General features: G+C 45.1%; 1 protein-coding gene across 1 annotated transcript; it reads left to right on the top strand.

Moving 5' to 3' along the window:
* Positions 1 to 348: 348 nt before the first annotated feature.
* GIPC3 (GIPC PDZ domain containing family member 3) lies at positions 349 to 13016 on the top strand. Its single transcript, XM_032214173.1, has 6 exons — positions 349 to 654; positions 2229 to 2414; positions 5081 to 5261; positions 9513 to 9625; positions 10991 to 11072; positions 12865 to 13016. The coding sequence occupies exons 1-6, from the start codon at positions 349 to 351 to the stop codon at positions 13014 to 13016; spliced, it is 1020 nt and encodes a 339-aa protein (XP_032070064.1).
* Positions 13017 to 21414: the final 8398 nt, after the last annotated feature.

Here is a 21414-nt window from a genome sequence, read left to right as displayed (position 1 = left end):
TATGCTCCAGGTATACCAGCAAAACATCTGTATTCCCTAGAGAAACTGATAGCATCTGCAAACGCCCAGAGACAGAAATAGTTTTGCAAGTTCGTGTGCTTCAGGTTGTCAGATCGGGCATTATTTTCTCCTGCAGTTTCCTGCTTGTGTGTCTCCTGTGGTTGGGCAGTGGCATCATCGGGAACAGGTGCAGCTCACCAAACTGGTCTGGTCTACTGGAAGGTGGGAGATTGGGTTTCCCGGTAGCAGACCAGAGCTGGGATCGCCTTACAGCCTTGCTGTTCCACCTGCAACATCAATAATTTAATCGAGGCCATTGTCCCCTTTGTTCAAACACCTGGCATCTCAATGCTGCGGAAGTCTGGAAAGAAGGGCAAGAAAGACAACACAGAGCAGCAGAAGGGGTCCCCCATGGAAAACGGTGTGGCCCAGGAGACTGGAGGCTCTCAGCCCTCTGCAGAAGGGGGAAGAGGTGCTCCGGGCCAGAATGGCGCAGTTCCAAGACCACCCCAGCCGCCACCACGGGTACGGCCTCGGCTCATCTTCCACACCCAGCTGGCCCACGGGAGCCCCACTGCCAAGATTGAGGGGTTCACCAATGTTAAGGAGCTCTATGCCAAAATTGCAGAGGTCTTCGACATCTCCTCAACAGAGGTAAGGATGGGGCTGTTCAGTGTGTTGGATGTATTTAAGAGCCAGAGCCGGGCTCTCAGCCTTTCAGCCAAGTGGGTGGCCTCATCTTTGGCACCAAAGCATTAGGCAAGGAGGCCAGGCTCCAATGCCCATGATGGGTAGTTAGATGTTCAGTATGGCTGTACTGTACTCTACATTACTCTGTTACTGGGAGGGAGGGAGGGAAGAAAATGGGAAGAGGAAGGAAGGGGGAAAGAGGGCGAAGAAGGAACGAAGGAAGGGGGAGGAAGGAAGGAAAGGGGGAGGAAGGAGGGGAGGAAGGAAGAAAAGGGAGGAAGGAAGGAAGGAAGGGGGAGGAGGAAGAAAGGAAGGGGGAGGAAGGAAGGAGAGGAAGAAGGAAGGGGAAAGGAAGGAAGAGGAGGAGGAAGGGAGGAAAGGGGAGGGAGGGAGGAAGGGAGGAAGGAAAGGGGGAGGAAGGAGCACAAAACTTTGTGCTGATGCAGCAAGCGTCCCATTAAGAATATACGGTAACAAGATAAAATATTCAGCATCTTGCCAGAAGAGAGAGGTATTTTTGTGTAGGTATTCTGAAAAATACCTCCAGCATCACACATAAGAAACAACAAGTGACCCAAGGGAAAAAGACCATGAGGATAACAGAACAGGAAGGGAAAACACAAAGGATTAATTCATCAGGTTCCAGCACTAAAGAGGCTTTGGGAATGAGAAGGCACGAAGGGGCAACTGAAGAGCTCTTCCTGTGTCTGGAAGCAGACTAAAAGCTGGGCTAGCAACGTTTGGGGCTATGAAAACTTCAGCTAAGGATAAAAGAAGACTAAGGAGTTAGGGAGTAATTTGAGCTGGAAAGCTCAGTTCCCACAAAGCTTACAGTCTATGGCAGGAGAGGATGGGAGATAGGAGGAACAGGAAACAAGCATTGCTAGGGAAGAATAATCTCAAATATAGATTCACTATGCAAAGGGGAGTCTTTTCCAATCCAGTGTGAAGTTGCCTGTATAAACTCCATATTTTCCTCCCTGTTTTTAATCTTATCACTTCTGCTTCTAAATGTCAGGATTCCAAGTAACACCCCTAATGAAAGAAGACTCCGAGGCTTGGGTTTCCTCAAAGTTCTATTTTACTAGAGATGTCATATTGGCACATCTGGGAAAACAAGAATCTGAAAGTTTCCAGGTTTTCCCCACCCAAATGAAAGTCCAAGCCCCTGCCCAGCACCCTCATGTCTGTCACATAGTCCAATCAAACACTGGCCCAATTGGAGATGCCTCTTAGTCATAGCCCTCCCAGGTACAGGGCAAGGTGTCCTTGACTCTCTGAGGAAAGAACGTTATTTTCACTATATATCTCCCATACTCCATATAATCCCTCCTCCCATTTTCCCACAGTAGAAAATGTGGCAGGCCGGAAGCCCCAATGTAAAAGATGGCTTCCAGGCCTGACACTAAAAGCGACAGGCAAGGAGAGGGCTCCAAAACGCTTTTCCCTCAGATTTCCCGACCTTTTGACTTCTTCCACAGAGACCTTTTCCCTATACAGTATATATAAAATATAAATGCATTTGCACCTCCCTCCAGATCTTGTTCTGCACGTTGAACACCCACAAGGTAGATATGCAGAAACTGCTGGGCGGCCAGATTGGTTTGGAGGACTTCATTTTCGCTCACATCCGCGGTGATACGAAGGAGGTGGAGGTCACCAAAACAGAGGATGCTCTGGGACTTACTATCACAGATAACGGGGCTGGCTATGCTTTCATCAAGGTAGGTCTTTGGGAATAGGATAAAAGACTGACAGGCTGATTTATAATAGCCATGTTTCTACCTACAATAGAATGTGGTACAGTATATGCAGTACCTTGCTCAATGGTATTAACTGTGAGAGGGATCTTGGAGTCCTAGTGGACAACCATTTAAATATGAGCCAGCCGTGTGCAGCAGCTGCCAAAAAAGCCAACACAGTTCTAGGCTACATAAACAGAGGCATTGAATCAAGATCACGTGAAGTGTTAATACCATTTTATAATGCCTTGGTAAGGCTACATTTGGAATATACTGCATTCAGTTTTGGTCGCCACGATGTAGAAAAGATGTGGAAACTCTAGAAAGAGTGCAGAGAAGAGCAACAAAGAGGATTAGGGACTGGAGACTAAAATGTGAAGAATGGTTGTAGGATGGGTATGTCTAGTTTAATTAAAAGAAGGACTAGGAGTGACAAGATAGCAGTGTTCCAATGTTTCAGGGGCTGCCACAAAGAAGAGGGAGTCAAGCTATTTTCCAAAGCACCTGAAGGCAGGACAAAAAGCAATGGGTGGAAACTAATCAAGGAGAGAAGCAACTTAGAACTAAGGAGAAATTTCAGGATAGTTAGAACAATTAATCAGTGGAACAACTTGCCTCCAGAAGTTGTGAATGCTCCAACACTGGAGGTTTTAAAGAAGATATTGTATAATCATTTATCTGAAGTGCCATAGGGTTTCCTGCCTAAGCAGGGGATTGGACTAGACGACTTCCAAGGTCCCTTCCAACTCTGTTATTCTGTATTCTACCTGCAGATATCTCACTCATAAGCCAACCCCTTGAGTTGCATGTGAAAGCTTTGCATAATAGAGCCATTGACTGAGATGGGCGGCCATAGAAATTTAATAAATATAGACTGTAGTACAACAAATAAAGATAACGTGGTCTCATTATTAGCTGGCTTGTGGCATTTGGGACCAGTTGAAGGGTCTTGGCCAGCATTTCTCAATGTTGGCAAGGAGGAAGGCTAACCGATACATGCAACATGAGGCAATTTTTATGGGGACTGGATAAATTAGACAAGATGGGCGGCTCATAAATCTAATAAATAAATTATTCCATGTCAATAAAATCCATTTTCAGCTTGTGCCCTATTAGTTTCTGTCCCCATTTTCCTCTCAGTTGTTCATGTTGCATTTATCTCAGTTGTTCATGTTGCATTTATAGAGCCGAGGTGGCGCAGTGGTTAAATGCGGCTACTTCAGCTGACTGCAATTCTGCAGTTCAGCTGTTCAAATCTCACCGGCTCAGGGTTGACTCAGCCTTCCATCCTTCCGAGGTGGGTAAAATGAGGACCCGGATTGTTGTTGTGGGCAATATGCTGACTCTGTAAACCGCTTAGAGAGGGCTGAAAGCCCTATGAAGCGGTATATAAGTCTAACTGCTATTGCTATTGCTATTGCTATTGCTATTATCACACCTTGTCCTCTAAACATTCAAACTGGTAGAGATGTTTCCACAACTTGCTCCAATCCTATTCTCTCCATGAAATAGATTATGCCAATCTCCCTTTCACTGGGGCTCTCCAAATATATCAGACTCTGAATGTCAGAATTCCTACTTAGCGTGAATTTTGTAGTCTGAAATGCTGAGAAGGCACCAGGTTGGGGAAAAGTGGGTTAAGCTGAGAGAAAGCTAGAGAGTGTGGTCAAAGTCATCTAAATTTGAATCCCAGTTTATCACATTGCAGCCAATTAATTGTTACCGGTTGCGAGGAGGTCTCTGTGAATTCTGGGAGTTGAAGTCCACTCATCTTCAAGTTGCCAAGGTTGACAAAAACTGATTGACATTTTCAACATTCATATTGCATGATATTTCTTAATGTTCCACAGCTCATGTGCACGTCACATCAATAAAAGTAACGTAGAGACAAAATTTCAGCCCTCCGATTTTGCATGATTCACTAAAATCTTCTTTTCTCAACTAACAAACTGGGAATATGAAAGAATAATTTTCTAGAAAGAGTGAAGGGAAAGAAAGAAAGAAAGAAAGAAAGAAGAGAAAGAGAGAAGACGGAAGGGAGGGGGAGAGAGAGACAAAGAAAAGAAAGAAAGAAAGAAAAGAAAGACAGAAAGAAAGAGAAAGAAAGAGAAGACAGAGAGAAGAAGGAAAGGAGAGCGAGAGCGAGAGAGAGAAAGGAAGGAAGAAAGAAGAAAGAAAGAAAGAAAGAAAGAGAGAGAAGGAAGGAAGGAAGGAAGGAAGGAAGGCCTTGGATCAACTACAGCAACAAATAATGTGGCTTCCAAACAATTCCAAATGCATGGGAAATGGGAAGGAAATTCTTGCATTGCTGCAGGAAACACAATTATTACACCCGTTCCTCATTATTTCTTAATAGTTTCTCATTCAAATACCATGCAGGCCCAAATATTCTTACAGAGATCTCCTCAATGTACAGTTTTAAAGAAAAATCAAGATGGCAGTGACAATGGCACAATCAAAGCTTTGCCTGTTTAAAAAAATAGGTGCAGCTTTGATTGTGCTGCTCAGCTGCCATTTTGACATTTTTACCCTGAGGAAAATGGCTACTCCTGCCTCACTTTTCAAGGTCAGCCAAGGTCATTAGGCCATAGATAGGATTATTATTCTCTTTCTAAACTTTTCCTTTTTTCCACTTCCCCATTTGATAGCGTATTAAGGAAGGAAGCATTATGAACCGCATTCCAACGGTCTCTGTTGGGGACAGCATTGAAGCCATTAACGACCAAACCATTGTCGGATGCCGCCACTACGAAGTTGCCAAGATGTTGCGCGAGATGCCCCAGGCACAGCCATTTACTTTGCGCTTGGTGCAGCCTAAACGAGCTTTTGGTAAGTGGATATTTGAGCACTGAAGAGAGGCTGCACCACAGAGTCCCACCATAGGCCTAACACCACAGCCCAGCATCACTGAGGAGCAGCCAGTCGGTCACTTTAAAGTGCCCGTCAATATTTTTTGAGCTAGCAAAAATAAATGCATAAAATATTGGTTTTCTCCCCTGATGGTCAAGGTCTTTTCTGAGCTTCCGGTTTCCAGTGTGTACATGCACGCCGCTTATCTGGTCTTCCAGTTTCTGACGCACATGTGGGCACGAAGTCCAGCTAGCCGGCATGCATGTGCGCGCCGGAAACTGGAAGCTCAGCTTCCCAGCGCATGCATGTGTGCCAGGGAGCTGCTCTTCTGGTTTCCGGTACTCCTGCATGCACAAAGATGACGAGTGTTCCCGGAGAGATGGCTCTGCAGGCCACTTCCGTCACATGTGCCATAGGTGGCATCACGGCTATAGCCCATCCTCAACAGTGAAAACAAGGGACAGGGTCTTCTCTATAGTGGCACCATGATTATGAAAAGCTCCCCCAAAGAGTTGACCCTTGCATGGTTTGTTTAATTATTTGAGGCAGGAAATATCTTTTTGTTTTTTGCTTTAGTCTTCATTTTATTTGCTGCTTTGATTTTTGTTGTTCGGGATTATTTTCTCCTTTATTTGTGTGTTCTTTCAAGCTTTGGATTTCCTTAAAGTTGTTTAACTGCTCTAGATTATGTTATAAAAATCCAGTTTTGGTTAAAGCCACTCCTGATTTTTCTCTCTTCATTTTCCTTGGTTTTCATTTCTTCCTCCCTCCCTTCCTTTCTCTTCCCGTTATTTAGTTAGTTAGTTTGTCACTCATATACAAGATAACAGGAATAAGAATAAACATGAATAAGAACACAGAAAATGGATACAAATAAATGGGGATATCATCAGGAAGTCAGATCAAGAGCAGAAAATCATCCTTCTTGCAGTTTGGAAAGCAGGTTGCTATCTGATGGAAATTCTAATATTATCAGCTCCCCAAGGAGCTTGATCTTTCCTAAGGAGCAGCTGATGTATGTTGTAATCTTACGGAAATAATAATAAGCAGAACTGTTTGCCAGTTTGAAAGAATGTCATGAATGAGAAAAGATTGCATACCAGCTATTTTAACAAGCATTGTAGGAGCCAGGCAGTTCATTTAATTCTGCTTTGGTTAAAAATATGGCTTAGGATCGCAGACTGATTCTAGATTGCGACAAGCAAAAAACCAACAACGACCCTCTTGTTTTCGTTTCAAATTTAGGCTCCTAAAATGGAAAGAGGCTGGCATGGGAATCTGGGCTCCCCGAATGTGGGCATATAACCGCTTCCAGGAGTCATAGCCAACATGGTCCATAGCGTAGGGTGCTCAGAGCTGTATGGTTAGAAGTTCTCCATTTCTGTAAGGGAATTGTGTACAGGCAGTCCTTGACTGAAAACTGTTTGTTTAGTGTCTGTTTGAAGTTACAGCAACACTGAATAAAGTGACTTATATGATTGGTTTTCACAGCCACAACTGTTACAGGATCCTCAGGATCATGGGATAAAAAATTTAAGCATTAGGCAACTGGCATGTATTTATAACAGTTGCACTGTCCTGGGATGCTGTGATCACCAGTGGTGGGATTCAAATTTTTTTACTACTGGTTCTGTCGGCATGTCTTGATGGACATGGCATGGCTTGGTGGGCGTGGCAGGGGAAGGTTTACTGCAAAATCCCCATTCCCTCTCAATCAGCTGGGACTTGGGAGGCAGAGAATAGGTGGGGGCAGGGCCAGTCAGAGGTGATATTTACCGGTTCTCCAGTATCTCATAGGACGTAAGCGGTTACAAGTAAAGCAGCTCTTTGAAATTGACTGATGATGAGTTTGTCAATGCTAGTGATGTTTAAGACATGCTCCAGATGTTTTGGGATGGCACCCAAGGTGCCTGTTGAAAGAAATGTCCTTCTGGGTTCGGCTCCAAGTGGGGAAAAAGACACTGGAGACATGGAGGCTGCTTGGAAACATGGTTTAATGGTGGACAGGACCACATGGCTTGAGTCCTGAACAGAAAAGGGGATCACACACTTCAATGTTGGTGGAGAAGAAGAGAAGGGTCGAGGGAGGGGCTTGCAGGGCCTTTTATAATCTGTTCGGCCCCACCTCTCTGTTTCCTGTTCCTGTGTAAGAAATGCATTCTGATTGCTTGTCAGACTCCCATGGGGCCATGCAGGGGCAACTCTCTAGGCTGTGTCTTGAATCCAGGTTTGGTTGAGTTCTCAGATGCCATGTGGTGAGTGGATAAAGGCTAATCATGCCTTAATCCCATCAACCTGAAGCTGAAGGGGAGAACTCTTTATTATTTAAAGGGACTGGCTTGGGCATCTTAATGACCCATTGACAAAGGGGGATGGGCAGGCAGCTGCAGGGAGCTATTCTGTCTTTAAAACATGTTTCTCCCTTTTCACATCCAGGGAAATGTAATATTCTGCCTTTTCACTCTTTCCTAGGTTATTTCATTTTTCTGGGAGAGGGCTGGGTGATAACTTTCTACATGCCTTTCAATATTGATTCTATTTTTGCTTTCTTTTGCCACAGTTGTTTTATTTCGCCAGTCTTTGAATTTTATTATTTTCTCCAGTTTTTTTTTCTTTTCTATTCTGCTATCTCTAGGTACTGCCACATTCACTATTCAGATTGTTTTGTCTTTTTTTTACCAACAATTGTTAAGTCTGGAATATTATGTTGCAGATGCTTGTCTATTTGAATTCTAGAGCTTCTTTTCTATTACTTTGTCTATATTGTGGTATGGTCCCACCTTATCATTAACATCAGCATCTCCTCCTCCTCCACTTCCTCCTCCTCCTCCTCCTCCTCTATCATTTCCTATCTTCAGTCATTAATTCAATTTGACCCAATAATTCTACCTTTTGAACTTTTGTGTAAGGGCTTGAGAACTGCCTGTCCCTGTCATTCTAATTTCTCGATCCTTGATATGGTTCTGTGCCTTACCTATTTTAATTTTTAAAGGATGTGTTTAATTTTAAAAAATTAAAGGGGAGATAACCATTTTACTAAAGTGTTAGCCTAAAACATATGTGTATGATAGCATCGGGGACACGGTGGCTCAGTGGCTAAGATGCTGAGCTTGTCGATCAGAAACGTTCGGCAGTTCGGCGGTTTGAATCCCTAGCTCCATGTAACGGAGTGAGCCCCCATTACTTGTCCCAGCTTCTGCCATCCTAGCAGTTTGAAAGGATGTAAAAATGCAAGTAGAAAAAATAGTAACCACCTCTGGTGGGAAGGCAATAGCGTTCCGTGCGCCTTTGGCATTTACTCATGCCGGCCCCATGACCAAGGAGATGTCTTCAGACAGCACTGGCTCTTCGGCTTTGAAACGGAGATGAGTATCACCCCCTAGAGTCAGGAACAATTAGCACATATGTGCGAGGGGAACCTTTACCTTATGATAGCATCACCTCACTGATCTCAGAAGTCTTCTTAGTAAATACCATGTGGATGGCTGCATTCCATAGCTGGCTTTTTGTGTGTGTCTATGTAACATAGTCCCCAAATTCCAGATATGGCCTGTGGGCCAAAGGAATGCCATTCCTCTCCTAGTAGATGCCTTACAATGTGTAATAATCAACTGCCTCTAGTATTCAAGCCATTTTTTTATTCCATCCCCATCTTCTCTTTTACACAGTTGTTTATGAACTTCAAGGGGTTCTAGCAAAAAAAAAAAAGTGAATTCTGTAACTTTTTCATTCTGCTGAAGAGTATTGTTCTGCTCAGACATCTTCTGTTATGTCCACTGTTTGTCAGGGTTCCAAGTAACACCCCCACCGAAAGAAAAATCTGAAGCTTGAGTTTCCTTAAAGTTCCATTTTATTAGAGATGTCATATTGGCACCTCTGGGAAAACCCAAATCTGAAAGTTTCCAGGTTTTCCCCACCCAAAAGAAAGTTCAAGTCCCTGCCCAGCACCCACATGTCCATCACATGCTCCAATCAGGCCTTGTCCTAACTGGAGATGCCTCCCAATCACACCACTCGAGGTGCAGGCCAAGATGTCTTTGACTCTCGGAGAAAAGAATTTTATTTAGACTACATATTTCTCATACTCCATATACTCCCCCACATTCCATTTTCCCACAGTAGAAAATGTGGCAGGCCTGAAGGCCCAATGTAAAAGATGGCTTCCAGGCCTGACACTGTCTTTGAACCAGATGTTGAGTCCTGGATCTTCTTTTCTCCTCCCCTCTGTAGATATGATCAGCCAGAGGACACGAAGCAGCAAGAGCTCAAGTGAGGAGAAAATAGGCAGCGGAAGGGAGACTCTACGGCTGCGTGCAACGGGCACTGCCACCGTAGAGCAGGCAGTGAGTATGCTCTGGGACAGGGATCCGATTAACCAGATGCCCATATTCTCGTAGTACTGTACCAGTGGTGGGTTCCGGATCCCATTCCAACCGGTACAGTTGGAACGGGCCCAGCATTGCCCACATGGATGCGCGCAGCATGCACATGCGTTGAACGGTACCCAGTGCTCCAGGCAGGCTCCGCTACGCCTGTACCGGGGCGTACTGCCTGCAACCCACCACTGTACTGTACATAAGAAACTTGGGGGCTAATTGGAAATGAGTTAATTGCCTCAGGGCTAACCTTAGGAAAATGCCTGTTAGATACCTAGCCCAGTTGCTGGGTGGGCGTGGTCATGATGGGCATGGCTTAGTCGGCCTCCTGCATTGGGGGGGGGCATTTTCACCCGCCTGAGGCTCCGGAGGCTTCCTTGAGCCTCCAGGAGGGCGAAAAAGACATTCCTTGGGCTCTGGAGCCCCTCCGGAGGCCGGAAATTCTGGGAGACCCGTTTTTATCCCTCCTCAAGCCTCTGTGCAGGCCCTGTACTTACCTGGCATCCACAACAGGCTGTGTGGGGATTCCTGGGAGGGGTGAAGTGGGTGGGGTGGGTGGGGCCAGCAAGGGGTGGTTCTCTGAACTGGGCGGATTCTTAGCTGGAGCTTCTCCCGAACCTGTGAGGTGCTGCAGCAGCCCATCCCACCGATAAAAGGGCGAACGTGCCTGACTAAACCGCGGTGACGAAACCGCGAGTTCTAAAGCATTCCGACAAATGAGCGCTGAATCGCGCCGACAACAGCGCGGCGACAGAAGCGCGCTGTAAAACTAACCCTAACCCTAAACGTAACGCTAATGCTAACTCTAACCCTAAACCTAACCCTAAACCTAACCCTAAACCTAACCCTAAACCTAACCCTAAACCTAACCCTAAACCTAACCCTAAACCTAACCCTTACCTTAAGTTAAATCGGCTTTCTGTCGACGCGCTGTTGTAAAGTGCCCTTCTGTCTCTGCGGTGTTGTCGCCGCGCTGTTGTTGCCGCGTTGATGATGTCATGGTTTTAGTGATGCGGTTTTGTCGGCACGCTTTTATCGTGCGCACTTTTGTCGGGTCACGGCCCACCCCTGCTCTGAAGGGTCATGAGAAGGCACCAAATTTCATTGCTTCTGAAGCTTCGATGCAGCCCAATGTTTCTCATCCTTGGTGGTTTGAAGATATGTGGACTTCATCTCCCAACATTCCCCGACCATCCTGGTGGTGTCAGGGGAATTCTGGGAATTGAAGTCCACACGTCTGAAAGCTGCCAAGGTTGAGAAGCACTACAAGGCGTTCCTATCAACGCTGGCAGTTCAGTTCCATTTGATCTCCTTCCTTCCTTCTGTTCACAGCCAAGTGAGTTTGAGGAGGAAGCTGCTGAAAAAATGGACGACTTATTGGAAAGCTACATGGGCATCCGTGACCTCGAATTGGGTGAGTAGGGAGTTGGTTGAAAAAAAATATATGATTCCTTTCACCTTGCCGTCACTACTGCCTGGATGGGACCTCCAGATTAGGAGTCAGCCTACCCTCAGATTCTGGATTTGGGGAATTATATTGTAGAATAGTGTTTCTCAACCTTGGCAACTTTAAGATGTACGGACTTCAACTCCCAGAATTCTGTAGCCAGCTGGCTAGGGAATTCTGGGAGTTGAAGTCCGCCACATCTTAAAGTTGCCAAGGTTGAAAAGCACGGCTCTAGAGAAGGGTGATGAATCTGGATGGCTATTGATCAAAATGGATTTTCAGCTTGATACAGCAAGACAATCCATACATGGTTTCATGTGAAATGAAGGTAACAATTAAAGAGAGATAAAGAGAACTGTCCTAGAACAGGGTTCTTTAGGTTTTGATGGACCTTCCCTTAATTTTGTCTTAAAAAACGATACCAGAAGTAGACAATGTGGCACCCTTGTATGTGCTTCCCATCTCCTCCATTGAATTTAAGGAGATGGAACTGGTGGATCATCCACCAGATTGGTATCTGTTAGGCTTCTTGATTAAATTAAAAATTAAACAAGGATCCTGACTAATTATTGAATTAACTGGGTAGCGAGCATCAGTGGTGGCATTCAAAAAAAAATTACTACCAGTTCTGTAGGCATGGCTTGGTTGGGGTGACGTGGCTTGGTGGGCATGGCAGGGGAAGGATACTGCAAAATCCGCATTCCCTCCCCACTCCTGTGGGAAGGTTACTGCAAAATCCCCATTCTCTCCCACCCCACTAACCTGCTTTCCAGCTCTGTTCTTCTGTTCAGGGCAACAAAAGAAGGGGCAGGGCCAGCCTGTTTGCCGGTTCTCCGAACTACTCAAAATGTCTGCTACCGGTTCTCCAGAACCTGTCAGAACTAGCTGAATACCACCACCAGCGCGCATGCTATAAACCTTCATATTTATTTGAAGGAGTGCCTGTGGGGTCTTGTTGAGATGTTGAACAACATTTTAGAGTACACTTTGTCTTCAGTTGTGTGTCCCACTACAAGCCAAGCCCTTCATGGGGCTGCACTCTACATGGGGCTGCCCCTGAAAAGCGTTCAGAGACTACAACTGGTCCAGAATGCAGCGAGCGATATTGGGTGTACCTAGATACACCCATGTTACACCCATCCTCCGCGAGCTGCATTGGCTCCCGATCGGTCTCCGAACGCGCTTCAAGGTGCTGGTCATTACCTTTAAAGCCCTGTATGGCTTAGGGCCTGGATAACTACAGGACCATCTTCTGCCACATACCTCCCAGCGACCTATACGATCTCACAGAGTGGGCCTTCTCCGGGTGCCGTCAACTAGACAATGTTGTTTGGCGGCGCCTCGGGCGAGAGCCTTCTCTGTAGCTGCACCAGCCCTATGGAACGATCTACCCCCAGAGATCCGGACCCTCCCCACTCTCGTGGCCTTCAAAAAGTCTATTAAGACCTGGCTTTCCTGGCAGGCCTGGGGCTGTTAACCTCTTGAATGAGGTCCAGCCCCACTACGGTTGAGTGTGTTGTGTTTTTAACCTGCTTTGTTGCCTTACGTTTTAAATTTTTTAGTACTTTTTAAATTGTCTTTTATGTAAACCGCCTGGAGTCCTTCGGGATTGGGTGGCATATAAGTTTATTTAACTTCAACTTCAACTTCCCAGCAGCCTTTTTATGAATGTACCCAGAACACGTCCGAATATGTCTTTGCTCCAAATGATGTTTTATCCCAGTGCTCTGAGTCCTAACCTCTGGCTCATTTTCCACAGCCTCTAGCATGGTGGAGATCACCAAAGAATGCCAGAGCCTTGAAGACTTTGCTCGTGGACTGGATTTGCTCCTGGGTGAATTTGCCTTCCCAGAAGATTTTGTCTCAGAGGTTTGGACTGCAGTTTGCAAGAGCAGGGAAATCTCTGAATAGTTTCAGGAGATGGGCTGGGCAATGAAGGCTGTTTCGTGTCTTTGCCACCCCCACTCATCCTTTTCTTTTTTCCCCTCTACCCTGCAATTGTCCATATCTTGCACGCACTGACACCCACATCTGGGATTTCCTTCCAGAATGATCACCCATGGCTCCAGGATGACACCTATGCAAAATTTCCAGGGGGGGTGGGTGACAGACAGTAGCACCAATGAGCACATGCTCTCCTATTGGGGTGGAAGGAACTTACCTGTATGGAAGGAACAGAGAGCTATTTGGGTGATTACTTCTATTTAGCATCTATATGGGATCTTCTTCCAGTAGTATTCCAAAATACAATTGCCACCCTGTAGGTCCACGTTAACAGGCCAGGGTGGTATCTTCCAGATGTTTAAGTTATGCTCATCATAATTGCAGAATAGATAGGAGAATGCTACGAGAGTCGCTGCTTCTTGGCAACCCATCACACTGCAATGTCAGGCTTCTGTTAAACGTGGGTGTTTTTTTTAAAACCGATTTGTAACTGGAAAGGACTTGAACCATCATTCTTCACAGTGGTTTCTGCAGGGCATAGTGAAGTAAGTCAAGAGGACAGCCACGATAACATGACACATGCAACACCCATTAAAAAACGGGAATTTCAATCCCACAGTTGCACAGTACTATCTTGATTTTTTAAAATATTCCCTGAGGATACCTTTGATTGCTTATGTACATTTTTGTAGTTGGTGGTTGGTTTTAAAAAAGATAAATCTCTCCCAAAGACGGGTCTCTTGTGGAAAGCAAGGTTCCTCACCTTTCCTTCCTTTGATGAATTGCCCAAATAACCTATAGTCATTTTGAAGACCCATTTGGAACAAAAGCAATGTGCATAGACAATTTCCATTGTTCCTAATTAGTTTCAAGAGGTCTCTAGAGAACAACTGGGCCATTAAGTCCAATCATTTTATAGAACTGTTCATAGAGTGGGAATGGGGAGATGCCGAGATGCCTTTCTAACTCGTTGTTAATTAACTTCTACTTGAATATATGCAAGAAAAGGGAGTTCATCCTAGGATTAACAATAGCAATAGCAATAGCAGTTAGACTTATATACCGCTTCATAGGGCTTTCAGCCCTCTCTAAGTGGTTTATAGAGTCAGCCTATTGCCCCCAACAATCCGGGTCCTCATTTTACCCACCTCGGAAGGATGGAAGGCTGAGTCAACCATGAGCCGGTGAGATTTGAACAGCCGAACTGCAGAACTGCAGTCAGCTGAAGTAGCCTGCAGTGCTGCATTTAACCACTGCGCCACCTTGGCTCTCTTTCATGGTTAGTAATAATGGAAGAGAATATTTGCAGCTCAGGGTTGAACTGTGGTTGTCCTTGGTGCTCTCTGAGCTCGGCTGTTTCCCCGCAGGCTTTTCATTGTTAGGATGTTTATCTGTATCTTGAATAAAAGAAATGGAAATGGCCCTGTGTCCAAGTGCGCTTTTGGAGTCAGCTGTGGTCATAAGTCAAGGATTCCACTTGGTTATATAGAAGTGAGAAAGGTGTGCTAGAAGACACCTAAAGTTGAAAGGAGTGTGGCTAGTCCCTGACTTATGACCACAATTGAACCAAAAATTGATGTTACTAGGCAAAACATTTTACAGGTAGTCCTCGATTTACAACAGTTCATTTAGTGACCGTTCAAAGTTACAGTGGCATTGAAAAAAGTGACTTATGAGCGTTTTTCACACTTACAACCTTTCCAGCATCCCCATAATCACGTGATCAAAAACCAGACGCTTGGCAACTGGTTTATATTTATGACCCTTGCTGTGTCCCAAGATCCTGTGATCACTTTTTATGACAAGCAAAGCCAGTGGGGAAGCCAGATTCACTTAACAACTGGGTTGCTAAATTATCTACTGCAGTGATTCGCTTAACAACGGAGGCAAGCAAGGTCATAAAATGGTGCAAAACTCGCTTAACAAATGTCTCACTTAGCAACATAAATGTTGAGCTCAATTGTGGTCGTAAATCGAGGGCTGACTGTATGACCTTTCTTGCCACAGTTGTTAAGTGAATCACTGTAGTTTTTAAGGCAGTGACACTGTTGTTAAGTGAATCTGGCTTGTCCATTGACTTTGCTAGCCGGAACATCACAAAAAGTGATCACATGACTCTAGGGCACCACAATTGTCATAAATATGACTCCGTTGCCGAGCATCCGAATTTTGATCACATACTATTCGGATGCTGCAATGGTTGTAAGTGTGAAAAACGGTAATAAGCCACTTTTTTCAATGACATTCTAACTTTAACCGGTCACTAAATGAATGGTTGTAAATAGAGGACTACCTACCACATTTTTCAGAGTATAAGACGCACCTTTAGCCCTCACTGGCTGACTTAGTTGCTATGCCTATTCATTGGCTGACCTTGTTACCTTGTGTCAGCTGAATACCATGGATGCTGGTAGGCAGAATCCACCCCCCCTATTTTCCTCCCCAAAAACTAAGGCACATCTTCTACTCCGGAGCATCTTATACTCCGAAAAATACTGTATATTTCATCATATGGAAGCGTGGCAAGAAGGAATGGGTGCTAGATGAATGGGCTAGGTATGGAAGGGAGCAATCAGAATAGAAGAGTTACATTGAAGTGGTTTAGTCATAGAAGGCAAATGAATGAAGAGGGAAGAAGGAATCAAAATGAAGGACCTGTAAAAGGAGTTTCGGTGGTGGGCTGGTCTTACTGAGATCCTCAAAAAGAGAGAGTTGAAAAATTTAAAGAAAAAAGTGCTCTATGGATATTGGGAACAAGGGTGATTTGTGAGGATAGGAAGCTATGGAGGATGTATTGGTGTAAAGAAGTTTTCCCTACTTTTCCTTTCCTTTTTCTCATCTTCTGCCCTTATTATTATTATTATTATTTTGCTAAGCTATTTCATACTCCTTGTCTGTGCACAATATATATAAAATCCTCTTACCCACTTCGACCTGATAATTATGTGCTTGTGTTTTATATGCAATTTTGTTTATGTCTGTCAGTTTGTTTTTGAAATAATTAAAAATATTTTTAAAAACCGCTTCTTTGGCAGTATTTCTTTAACATACGTCATGGAATGAGACTTGCTTTGTTTTCTCCTTCTTGCAGACGTTTCATTACCCAGCTAGGTATCACCATCAGTGCCCTAATGAGACATCCACAAGCAAACAACCAAATTTAGGGAACGCCAAAGACTCCACAATCTACTTTATAAACGCAAGTCTAGCATTTTTTCATAATAGCATTAAACCCATGGATATAAGGGGCCTGTATAAGACCCGACAGTATTGGGAGAGAAGGACAATCCCTACTTTAAGCAACTAAGGTTACTTCCTTAGCTGTGGCTAGCTTAAAGTGACCAGATTTTAAGATGGGTAAAGCGGGACACTATTGACCGGGGGGGGGGGGGGGGCGCAGAGCACCTGAGCTGTAAAAAAAAAAGAGGGCTGTAAAACCATGAAGCGTTACCTCTGCTGCCGCCCGCCGCCGCCCGCCGTGCTTTTAAGGAGCATGGGGCCTTTTTTTTCCTGCTCCCGCCCCTTCCGCTGCCTTCCTACTGGCTCCCGCAGCCTCGTGGCTCCTCAAAAGCACGGCGGAGGAGGAGGAGGAGGAGGAGGCGGCAGGGGTAACGCTTCATGGTGCTTTTACAGCCCTCTCTGAACAGTTTACAGGATGGAAAGGGGAGGGAGGCGAAGGAAGGAAGAAAGGAAGGAGAGAAGGAGGGAAAGAGGAAGGGAGGGAGAAAGGGAGGAGAAGGAAGGAAGAAAGGAAGGAAAGAAGGGAGGGAAAGAAAGAGGGGAGGGAGGCAAAAGAGAGGAAGGGAAGAAAAGGTAGGTAGGGAGGAAGAACCTGGCTTTCCCGAGAACGGTCTGCTCCAGGCCGGGGAGGGGGAACCAAGAAGTTTAGACGGGACTTCGCTGGGCGGTTGCAAAGCAGCTTTCCCCCGATTGCCTTCCCCCAATGCCCCCCAACCCTTTCAAAAGCCACCCCCATCGCCAGCCTCTCCCAACCGGATCCCCGCCTGCCTGTTCTGGGCTCACCCGGACCAGGTTGCTGATGGCGGTTTGCACAGCATGGCTGCAGGGAGAGCGGTGCCCGAGAGAAGTGGGCAAAAGAAAAAAAAAACTTCCAACGGCTGAGCCGCTTGACCCAGGGCCGAGCCTCCTCCTCGCCACGCTGCTGCCGCTGGAAACCCCCACTTCCCAAGGCCGCCGGACGGCTGTCGCAAAAATGTTGCGCGTTGGCGCGCGTACACACAGGAGAGGAGGGAGTCTCGCCCCTCGTCGGGCGCTGCGAGCGAGCCGAGGGAGGAAAACTATTGCCCTCTAAAGGCCACATCAGGAATGATACTTCAGAGAAATAAAAAGGTTTTTTTTAATGGCGTCCTTTTTAAAATTGATGATTCGGTGTCCTTTCTTTTGGAAAATCGGGACTTTTTGAACACGCCGCGGGACACAGGACAAATTTTGAAAAATTGGGACTGTCCCGTCAAAAGCAGGACCTGGTCACCTTAGGCTAGCTGCTAGCTAAGAGACAAACGGCATGAAATCACGGCAGACAAAAGGAACTATTGGGCCATATCCACGCTATGGTTCATAGGACATGTGGACGATGAAGCCTTTGAAAATTAGTGTCAGGGTTCCAAGTAACACCCCTAAGGTGTTAAAAACCCGATTAGGTTTTAAAATCACAGTAACAAGAACCTAACATTCATATTTACTGTTTGAGCACTGTAAAGCTGGCTCTTTATATGCAACTAGCTGATAACTCGGCATTGCCTGGGTATTTATTTATCCTAATTCTGTATTAGGTTGGAGCCCCCTTGTGGAGTCCTGTGAAGCCGTTACCATGGCAACTCCAATGCGCTGTACAGTAGATGGCATCTTAAGGCACAATAGGCTGTATTCTAACACTATCACACTAATGCACACTACCACTGTCAAAAGTACTGTGATTTGATTCATTCCTTTTCGTTTCAGCGGCCCAGGCATTCCAGAGTTATGGTGGAATACAGACACACAGACACATGCACACACCCCAAGGGGTGTTAGGAGTTTCTTACCCCCCACAGTATTTGTTTCCAGAGGGTAAGCCATCTGTGAACCAAGTTTGATTGAAATTGCTCGAGACATTCCAGAGTTATACTGGAACATACAAACACACATAGCCATTTATATAGAGATAGATTTGTTATTAACACTGCAGGATACTTTTAAATTCCTCTGCATCATGGATGGAATTTATGAAGGATTGCCATTTGTAAATCTCCCAATACTTCCTGACACTTAATTGACAGCTATTCTTTCCTCCCACTGGGGAGGGGGGAAGAGCACCTGAAAAAGCTCTATCTTGAAACTTCTAAAATTCTATTTTTCTGGAGTATATCATCCCCATTGACCAAAATGTTTCCTTCAAGGTACAGAATACAGGAGGTATTGCCTCTTGTCCTCCTTTCCATCTCTGTTTTGCTCTATTATGTTCATAAAGGGATTAGGACTGGAGTAGCCAACGTTTACTCCCTTACATGGCTGGTTGGGGAATTCTGGGAGTTGAAATCCACAAGCCATAAAGTTGCAAAGGTTTGATGCCTTGATTTACAGTATTCTTGTGCTTTTGGAAACATCTATGATTGTGAATACATATAGATATGTATCAGTGGTGGGATTCAACAATTTTTACTATCGGTTCTGTGGGCATGGCTTGGTGGGTGTGGCAGGGGAAGGATATTGTAAAATCTCCATTCCCTCCCCACTCCGGAGGAAGGTTACTGCAAAAACCCCATTCCCTCCCGATCAGCTGGGACACGGGAGGTATAGAGAATAGATGGGGGCGGGACCAGTCAGAGGTGGTATTTACCGATTCTCTGAACTACTCAAAATTTCTGCTACCGGTTCTCCAGAACTGGTCAGAACCTGCTGAATACCACCTCTGACATGTGTGTAGATCAGGTAAATTCTTGCCCATTGCTCAGAGCTGAAGAAGCTTCTTGGATGAGAAGTGAAATGTCATCAAAGAAACTCCAGCTGCCTCTTGAAAAAGCACATTTGAAACAACCATGACCTGGATGGCTGAGAATCTCCATAGACATAGTCCATGTTCTTCTTTCTTCCAGTATTCAATTGCCTTTTATCCTGGTTTAGCCAGCCAGCTGAGGCTTTAAAAAAATAAAAATAAAAAATTAACCACTGTTTAATAAATAAACATCTAGCTTTTTAAATTTTTGCTAGCTGAACTGAGTGGTGTGCTCATTTGCTTCAATCTGGATATAGGGATTGCTTGGGGCAGACTTAAGTTGGAAAGCGCTGGTTTTGCATTTCAAAAGTGCCGATATGATGTACTCAATAAAGCAGTTCTTTGTGAAAGCTGAAAGCCTCAAGTTGCTGGATTGGTTGGGTTCATTACTTGGAACCTCAGCAATAGCAATAGCAATAGCACTTAGACTTATATACCACCTTGCAGTGCTTTAAGCAGTTAAGTTGGAAATATCCACAGTATTTTCCAAGGCTTTGAAATCCAACTTGCAAAGATAGTGAAAGGACCCAAAAGACGACCATCACAAATATATTGTATACTGCCACATAATTTATTACTGCAACAATCATTTATTATGAATAAATCCATGCATTTTGAATTGCCCTGGTCATCCTGCATTTAGTCTTTTCCTCTGAAGTCCCACTAGGGATCAATTTCCCCATTAATCAGCCAACGTTGTGATTGAAAACTGGCTCCTGCTCTTCATCTGCATTAGGTTGCCAAACTACAGGTAATCCTCAAATTACGACCATTGAATCTGACAATTACAGGTACTCCTCGACTTACAACAGTTTGCTTAGTGACCATTTGAAATTTCAACAGTGCTGAAAAAAGTGAGTTACGACCATTTTCACACTTATGTCCGTTGCAGCATCCCCATGTTCATGTGATTTACATTTAGATGCTTGGCAACTGACTCACAATTATGACAGTTGCAGTATCCCGGAGTGACGTAAGCCAGATTCACTAAACAACCGGGTTAACTAATTTAACAACTGCAGCGATTCACTTAACAAATGTGGCAAGAGAAGTCGTAAAATGGGGCAAAAACTCACTTCACAAATTTCTCACTTAGCAACTTAAAATTTTGGGCTCAATTGTGGTCGTAGGTTGAGGACTACCCGTGCAGTTGTAAGCCATGATGGATATAGAGCAGGTCACTAGGTAACCAGACCAAATTTGAGGAGTTTTTTCCTACAGTGATTTTTTTAAGTGAATTCATTGTTCACTATGGGCTGAGTTTCGCGGGAAATCTGGCAAAACCATCGCAAAACACATGGCTACGTGACTGCGGAGGGCTGCAAGCTGCCATAAGGGTAGCCCAGTTGCACCCCAAATGCAGTCAAGTGACTGCAAGGGAATGGGGGGGGGGGCGACATCAGAACTTTGGAACTGGATTGTAAGCAGTTTTGGGGAGGGAGGGGCTGGAACTAAGAACGGTTGCTAAGCTACCAGTCTTAATTTGAGGCCTACTTGTATCTTCCTGCCTTTCTTCCGTTCGGAGGAACCGTTTTTCCTACTCTCTGAAAGATTCCAATGTGAAGCTACATGCTACATTTGGGGCTATGAGTTGTACCATGGCAGGAGCCTCTCGAGCCGAAAGGCCACATCCAATGGAATAAGTGTCGATTTTAAAAATGGTTCTGGCCTGTCGCAGCCATTTTCTCCATTTCTCAGCTTGACGTACTTTGGCAGGGGGTGGTGGGGGGAGGAAGGCGCTCTCGAATGTGAGACCAGACATCAACACCTACCTATCTCGTGGGAACCAAGGTCATCCCAACAGGTGCTGGCCAGAGACAGGAAGAGGTTACCAAGGAGATATTAGAACACTCATTGAACAGCGTGACCTGTGACAAGAAGGAAGGGGGGTGTCTATGCTTTAACGATACTGAAAGCGCTGGTTTTGCATTTCAAAAGTGCCGATATGATGTACTCAATAAAGCAGTTCTTTGAGAAAGCTGAAAGTCTCAAGTTGCTGGATTGGTTGGGTTCATTACTCGGAACCTCGGCAATAGCGATAGCAATAGCACTTAGACTTATATACCACCTTGCAGTGCTTTAAGCAGTTTACAGAGTCAGCATATTGACCCCAACAATCTGGGTCCTCGTTTTATTGACCTCGGAAGCATGGAAGGCTGAGTCAACCTTGAGCCTGGTGAGATTTGAACTGCCGAAGTACAGGCAGCTGGCAGGCAGCAGAAGTAGCCTGCAGTACTACACTCTAACCACGGCCCTTATACTTATACTGTAGCTTAGAGATAAGTCATAGTACACTCCCAGGGCCTTTACCCCAGTGCAAACTATCAAGCAGCATAGGTATAGATCAGGTAGTCCTCGACTTACAACTAT

Source organism: Thamnophis elegans, chromosome 1, assembly GCF_009769535.1.
Source record: "Thamnophis elegans isolate rThaEle1 chromosome 1, rThaEle1.pri, whole genome shotgun sequence".
NCBI lineage: Eukaryota > Metazoa > Chordata > Lepidosauria > Squamata > Colubridae > Thamnophis > Thamnophis elegans.
This window is presented reverse-complemented; position numbering and strand designations above follow the sequence as displayed.